Below are 7,643 nucleotides of genomic sequence, written 5' to 3'. Positions count from 1 at the left end.
AAAAAAAAAAAAAAAAAAAAAAAAAAAAAAAAAAAAAAAGATAAACTTTTTTGGCTTTGCTTTATCTTGTTAGGGTGTTATATATCTGTATAAAACATACTGTATGATATAATAGGTTTAAAATAAATTATTTAAAAGAGGGGAAAAAAAAGAAATCTGCAAGGCCAGGCTCACACCTGTAATAGCAGCACTTTGGGAGGCTAAGGCGGGGAATCCTTTGAGGCCAAGAGTTCAAGACTACGCCTGGGCAATATAGGGAGACCCTGTCTCTAAAAATAATAAAAATAGCTTGAGTTCAAGAGTTCTGAGACCAGCCTAGGCAACATAGCAAGATACTGTCACTATTTTTAAATTTAAAAAATAAAAATAAAATAATTTGCCAGGCACGGTAGCACACGCCTGTAGTCCTAGCTACTTGAGAGGCTGAGGCAGGAGGACCCCGTGGTCCCAGGAGTTATAGGCTGCAGTGAGCTATGACTGTACCACTGTACTCCTACTCTAGCCTGGGTGACAAAGTGAGACCCAGTCTCTTTAAAAAAAAAAAAAAAAAAAAAGCTGCGCACAGTGGCTCACGCCTATAATCCCAGCACTTTGGGAGGCCAGAGTGGGTCAATCATCTGAGGTCCAAAATTCAATATCAGCCTGGCCAACATGGTGAAACCCCATCTCTACTGAAAATACAAAAATTATGCAGGCATGGTGGCAAGCGCCTGTAATTCCAGCTATTCAGAAGGCTGAAGCAGGAGAATCGCTTGAACACGCGAGGTGGAGGTTGCAGTGAGCCGAGACTGCGCCATTGCACTCCAGCTTGGGCGACAAGAGCGAGGTTCCATCTCAAAAAAAAAAAGGAGGTATCCAAAATGAAAGTAATGCCAAGTCAGGACACAGATGGGGGAAGTTCCTTCTGGTCTCATGACTAAATTTCAAGATAGCAGGCCTCTTGGGTGGACAGCAACTTTGGCTGAAGAGTGCCTTATCTGAATTTCTGGAAACAGCAACACATGATCAAAATCATCCTAAAAGTGGAAGAAAGTCTCTCACAAGGGCCGAGGCATCAAGAATCTGGTTCACTTAGATCTGCAGGTTTTAATGTAGAGAAGATTCATACTTTCTGTCCTGAAATACTCTCCCATGTGTTTCCTATGTTTCTAACTGTAGTAAGAAACTTCCTGGCAAAATTTTGTGGATGGAATTCCTTTACCTCATTAACAGAGTGACAGTAAATCCAAGTTTGAGCAGGATAGACCTGATTTAAGTCTATTATTTCAATGCAATTATCTCTCTCAAAGAGTATCCTGTTTTGTAGAATTATACAATTTATATTGTATAAATTATACAATCACTAATAGATAACTAATAGATTTAGAGGTACCCACTGTGAACTTTAAACAACCTCTGGTCCTATGTATTTACTTCTTAAGTTGCAAATTTGCTTAAGAAAATAGAAAGCCCAAGACCAAGCATGGTGGCTCACCCCTGTAATCCCAGCACTTTGGGAGGCCAAGGCGGGCAGATCTACTGAGGTCAGGAGTTCGAGACCAGCCTGGCCAACGTGGTGAAACCCCGTCTCTACTAAAAATACAAAAAAAAATAATTAACTGGGCATGGTTGCACGCACCTGTAGTCCCAGCTACTCAGGAGGCTGAGGCAGGAGAACTGCTCAAACCTGGGACCAGGTCGGGGGGTTGCAGTGAGCCAAGATTGCGCCATTGCACTCCAGCCTGAGTGACAGAGCAAGACTCTGTCTCAAAAAAAAAAAAAAAAGGAAAGAAAATAGAAAGCCCGGCCAGGCACGGTGGCTCACACCTGTATCCCAGCACTTTGGAAGGCGGAGGTGGGAGGATCACCTGAGGTCAGGAGGTCAAGACAGCCTGACCAACACGGAAAAACCCCATCTCTACTAAAAATATAAAAATCAGCCAGGCATGGTGCTGCATGCCTGTAATCCCAGCTACTCGGCTGGCTGAGGCAGGAGAATCACTGGAACCCAGGAGGTGGAGGTTGCGGTGAGCCGAGATCACATTATTACACTCCAGCCTGGGCAATAAGAATAAAACTCCGTCTCAAAAAAAAAAAAAGGCCAGGCGCGGTGGCTCACACCTGTAATCCCAGCACTTTGGGAGGCTGAGGCAGGTGGATCACGAGGTCAGGAGATTGAGACCATCCTGGCTAAAACGGTGAAACCCTGTCTCTACTAAAAATACAAAAAATTAGCCAGGCATGGTGGCGGGCGCCTTTAGTCCCAGCTACTCGGGAGGCTGAGGCAGGAGAATGGCGCGAACCCGGGAGGCGGAGCTTGCAGTGAGCAGAGATCGTGCCACTGCACTCCAGCCTGGGCGACAGAGCGAGACTCCGTCTCAAAAAAAAAAAAAAGAGAAAATAGTAAATAGAAAGTTGACAGGCAGGGTGGCTTACACCTGTAGCCCCAGCACTTTGCAGGGGCTGAGGCAGGAGGATATCTTGACCCCAAGAGCTCAATATCAGCCTGAGCAACAAAGGGGGATCCTGTCTATACAAAAGAAAAAATTAAAAATCATTAGCCGGGCATAGCTAATTCCATGGAATGACATGCATGCCTGTCATCCCAACTACTTGGAATGCCAAGGCAGGGGAATTGCTTGAGTCCAGGAGGTCAAGGCTGCAGTGAGCTACGATCTCACCACTGCAATAGAGCAAGACTGACGATCTACCTACCTATTTAAATAAATTAAAGTAAAATGTATTAAGTAAATTAAATAATATTAAATAAATAAATAAATGGAAGCCAAGGCAGCCAGGTTGTAAGTGGCACTCTGGTATTATGAACCAAAGGAGATGAGCCCATCCATGTTATTCATTTATAATGCCCAGAAATCTTGCCAGAAGTCAACTAGCTAGTTAGTAACAAATACCTGCACTAGAACCCAAGTCTCTCAAAACAGTACATTTCTACACCACAATCTCTCTTATCTAAGTTACCTAAGTTATGCAAATAGAGTGTGGTCCTATTTCTTTACTTCTGAAGTTGTAAATTTGCTGAAGAAAATAGAAAGCCTGATTACGTCTGTAATCCCTGCACTTTGGGAAGCAGGAGAATTGCTTGAGGTCAGCAGTTCAAGACCAGCCTGGGCAACACAGAGAGACCCCATCTGAGGAAGGAAGGAAGGGAGGGAGGGAGGGAGGGAGGTGGGTGTAGAGTCAGTGTTGGGAAGAGACCATGGTTACTACACTATTACTACACTATTCCAGGTCTGAAAGATGGTCTTCCTGCCAGTGCAGAATGGATTCCATCCAAAGACAGAAAAGAGTTGCCTACACAAGACAACTTTCTACACAAGACAAAATTTCAGCAAAACTGAAATTCCCGTGAACCATACCATAAAACTAGTATCACAGTGTTCTTAATCTCCAGTGAAGACTGGAGAATGAAAGCATCAATAGGTTAACTGTTAAATATTTTTCACAGGTCATTTGCAATTAAAGTTCCCAAGGCTTACCTTAACAGTTTTTAAAGTTCTATTATTATTATTATTATTTTAAATGTGGTCTTGCTATATTGCCCAGGCTAGAATGCAGTGGCTATTCACAGGCACTATGATAGGACACTACAGCCTCAAACTCCTGGGCAAAACCGATTTTTCCAGCCTCAGCCTCCCAAGGAGCTAAAACTACAGGCACACAATACCATGCATGGCTTCAAAGTTTTAAAATCTGTAATACCGGTTTTATGATCAACAAAGGGTTCCTACTTGGTAATTCACTGAATATACAATTGTCTATAAGTCTAGAAGTAGAGAGGTGAAACAGTAAATAAGATGATTCACTAGGGTTTTCTTTCTTTGCTAAATTTTAGAGTGCTTGCCACTGGGTTTTAAAAAAGAAAAAAAAGAAAAACTTTATGAGGTCTTTACTTAACAGTGTTCTCTTCAGTTAGTAACAGGGATAAACAAACAGCTCTTTACAGCGAGGAAGGAATTATGCCAACATTAAATCCGGAGCAAACTGTTAAGTTTTTTTCTGCAAGTGTCAAAAGTTACCAACAATTAATTAGGAGTATTTCTGTGCAAAGGCAAGAGAATCAATCAACTCAACACTTATCTCCCTCTATTGGAGAGTTCCTCTGAAGAAATGTTAACATAACATAACGGTGCTTGTAACAATCGCCTTTTCTTTTTTCTTTTTTTTTTTTTTTTGAGAGGGAGTCTTGTTCTGTCACCCAGGATGGAATGCAGTGGCTCAGTCTTGGCTCACTGCAACCTCCGCCTCCCAGGTTCAAGTGATTCTCCTGCCTCAGCCTACTGAGTAGCTGGTATTACAGGCACACACCACCACATCAGGCTAATTTTTGTATTTTTAGAAGAGACGGGGTTTCGCCATGCTGGCCAGGCTGGTCTCGAACTCCTCACCTCAGGTGATCCACCCGCCTCGGCCTCCCAAAGTGCTGGGATTACAGGCGTGTGCCACCGCGCACCGCCAACTGCCTTACATTTACACCACATCTTCATCGCATTTGATCCTCACAAGCCAGTAAACATGCTCTAATATTTCCTATTCTACTGCTAACCTTTAATTTTAAATAAGAATGAAGACTTGCAAGTAAACAGCTGTCATTTGCATATAAAAAGTTCAACTCATTTACAACTTAATTGAGAAAGTAGAATATACAGGGGTTTTTTGGTGTTTTTTTGAGACAGTTTCGCTCCTGTTGCCCAGGCTGGAATGCAGTGGCTCGATCTCAGCTCACCGCAACCTCCGCCTCCCGGGTTCAAGCGATTCTCCTGCTTCAGCCTCCCAAGTAGCTGGGATTACAGGCATGCGCCACCACGCCCGGTTAATTTGTATTTTTAGTAGAGACAAGGTTTCTCCGTGTCAGGCTGGTCTCAAACTCCCGAGCTCAGGTGATCCACCCGCCTCAGCTTCCCAAAGTGCTGCCATTACAGTCCACCGCGCCCGGTCAGATACTGCTTTTTGTCATGGTTTTTATTTCCATTTTAACTTTTTTTTTTTTTTTTTTTTTTTGAGGGAGTTTCACTCCGTTGCCCAGGCTGGAGTGCAGTGGAGCAATCTCGGCTCACTGCAACCTCCACCTCCCGGGTTCAAGCAATTCTCCCTGCCTCAGCCTCCCGAGTAGCTGAGATTACAAGGGCCCGCCACCACGCCTGGCTAATTTTTGTATTTCTAGCAGAGACGGGGTTTCGCCATGTTGGCGAGGCTGGTCTCGAACTCCTGACCTCAGGTGATCCACCAGCCTCCGCATCCCAAAGTGCTGGGATTACAGGCATAAGCCACAGCGCCGACCCATTTTAATTTTCTTAAGCTGCAGTTGCTACAATCAAAATAAAGCACCAAGGGCCATACTGCATTGGTCAGCATTCAAATACAGTGGCATAATCTTATCTCTTCTAAAGGGAAGGAGAGCTGACAATGTTAGAAAACCATTTACATAACGTGCAATCCACGCTCGCATGTCAACCATCCTATTTAATTATTTTCCAGCACGCTCATAACTTAAAGCACTTTAAAAACCACATTTAAAGTCTCATTTTTAATATAACTGCTTAGCAGTGTTTCGAAAACCTTGAGATTTTCATCTTATTATTTCACACTAAAAGACTACAATCGCGCTTCCACTTACGAATAAATCCCCTTGCTCTGACTTGCTTCAATCCTTAAAAAAAAAAAAAAAAAATCCACCAAAACTTTCCCATACGAAGCACTGCAATATCTAAAGTTAGCTACTTTCCCAAGTCACTAACACGTGGAGACAAAACACAATCGCAACCGCGCCAGCAGAGCTGCGCCGCCAAGCTACCCCCTCCGTGCCCGCACCAGGCAAGGAGAACCTGAGGTCCCACCTCTTCCTGCCGCTCCCTTCCCAGATGCCCATGTATGTAAATAGGCAGAGTGAATGACACCTTGGAACAAATTACATCCGACTGACAGGGAAGGGAGGCCTGCCGTTACCCGGGCCCGGCGCCCGCTACCGCCGCCACGCGCCGGCAAGTCCCGCAAGTCGCCCCTGCCCGCACCCTGCCAGTGACCAACGCACAGCAACCACAGACCTGCCTCCAGGGTTTCCAGCGGGGGCGGCGGTGGACCTGTCGTGTCTGGGGACAGGTGCTGGGGAGGCTTTTTGGTCCAGGGATTTCCCTTAGGCGGCAGTGGCGGCGGCTGCCGCTTTACCGCAGGGCCAGCTGCCGCCTCTTCCCGGGCGTCCTCGGCCGGCGGATCCCGCAGCAACGGCGGCAACGGCGACGGGGGCGGCGGTGGCGGTGGTGGTGGCGGCTCCCCGCCGAAGGGGCCACCTGGCCCACGCGCCTTGTGCGCCAGGTGCAGCGCCAGGGGCCTCACGGGGACAGCCGCCTGGGGCACGCTGCGTCCCAGCACCAGCGCCGGCGACGGCTCTCCCCGCGCCCCCGCGCTAGTGGCGGCCGCGGCCCTGTCCTCCCTCGCCGCCTCTTTGCCCTCACGTTCGGGCGGGGGCGGCTGCTCGGCCGGCCGGTTCGCCGCGGCCAACAGCGACTCCCTCTCAGCAGTCACCGCGGGCGGATCCTCCCGAGAATGGGCGGCGGGCACCGGGGCGCGAGCAGACATCGTCCCTTTGCCCCAGCCGCCCCGGCCGGGGTGGCCCCGAGGCCAGGGAGCCCGACTGCCCGTCTCTCCGCCCGGACACCGACCGGCTCCAGCTGGGGGCAGAGAACCTGAGAGCCCGGCGGCCGTGGCCGCCACTGCCGCCGCCCGCCGAGGCCGCGCAGCGCCCGGCGTGACGCCCCTCCCCGCACCGAACGGAGCGCCAACCGCCCTCCGGCCCCGTCCTCTCCGCGACGCACGCCCGGAGCCCGCCACCACGCGCGGGGAGCCGCAGCCGGGAGCCGCGAGCTCTCACCTGGCGCAGGGCAGCTGCGGAGGCGCAGCACGCAGGGGCCTAGGAGCTTTACCCGAGTTGGGGAGGCGCGAGCAGCCAGAGCCGGTAACTGCCCGCGGAGGCGTGGAGACGGCGAGGAGGGGCGGCCCAAGAGCACGGGGCGGGGCCTCCCTGAGGAGCGTGACGTGGCTACTCACCGGCTCCTTCCCTCGCTGGGCCACTCGCGGGAGCTGAAGGATTCGACCGCCCGGGTGCCGCCCGGCCCGAAGGCCTGCCCCGCCCCGGAGGCCCTCCGAGTGCGAGGGAGGACTAAGGGGACGACTCCCGGCTCACGGTCTGAGGCCGCCCCTACTGCGGGCTCAGGGGCGGGGCGCGCACCAGGCCTCTGTGGCTCGCGGCCTGCCCCCGCGGCGACGGTGGCCAAGGGCCTGGGCGGGCCGCGCACATGGCGCCGGGAGGACCGGGCGCTTAATTTGCCCTTAGGCCCTAAAGCTGGGTCGCGGCTAGGCTAAGGGAGGGGACGCGGTGTCGACCCCTGGCCTGGGGCGGCTCCCAAGTGAAGTGGGCTCCCGGGCCCGGCCGCTTGGCCCCCTGGCGCCCGGCGCCTCCCCCCGGTGAAAGTTGCCTCCTGGCGCCTCCGGGCACTGCGATCACCTGTAATCTTGAGCCACGTCCGAGATGAAAGCGGAGTTACCTCCCGGTAACTGTTTAGGAAACCTTTGCCCCGGCGTTCGGTTTAGTGCGCCTCCCCGCCCGGATTCCCATCCACCAACTAAAAGAGTTTTAAAGGGTTACTGAG

At 50.5% G+C, this 7,643-nt stretch overlaps 1 protein-coding gene across 3 annotated transcripts in view; it reads right to left on the bottom strand.

Moving 5' to 3' along the window:
* The window catches only part of LARP1B (La ribonucleoprotein domain family member 1B), a 158,606-nt gene extending 151,611 nt beyond the window's left edge, over nucleotides 1-6,995 (bottom strand). For 2 of the 3 annotated variants that reach the window (XM_025386739.1, XM_025386740.1), the window contains exon 1: nucleotides 6,866-6,995. Coding sequence is in view for 1 of the 3 variants with exons in the window: in XM_025386738.1 (XP_025242523.1) it covers nucleotides 6,042-6,573 (532 nt within the window). In the remaining 2 variants the exon portion in view is untranslated. Of the gene's footprint in view, nucleotides 1-6,041 lie in introns of all 3 variants that reach the window. The other variant, XM_025386738.1, reaches the window with a different exon arrangement.
* Nucleotides 6,996-7,643: the final 648 nt, after the last annotated feature.

This window comes from Theropithecus gelada, chromosome 5, assembly GCF_003255815.1.
Source record: "Theropithecus gelada isolate Dixy chromosome 5, Tgel_1.0, whole genome shotgun sequence".
Classification (NCBI taxonomy): domain Eukaryota; kingdom Metazoa; phylum Chordata; class Mammalia; order Primates; family Cercopithecidae; genus Theropithecus; species Theropithecus gelada.
This window is presented reverse-complemented; position numbering and strand designations above follow the sequence as displayed.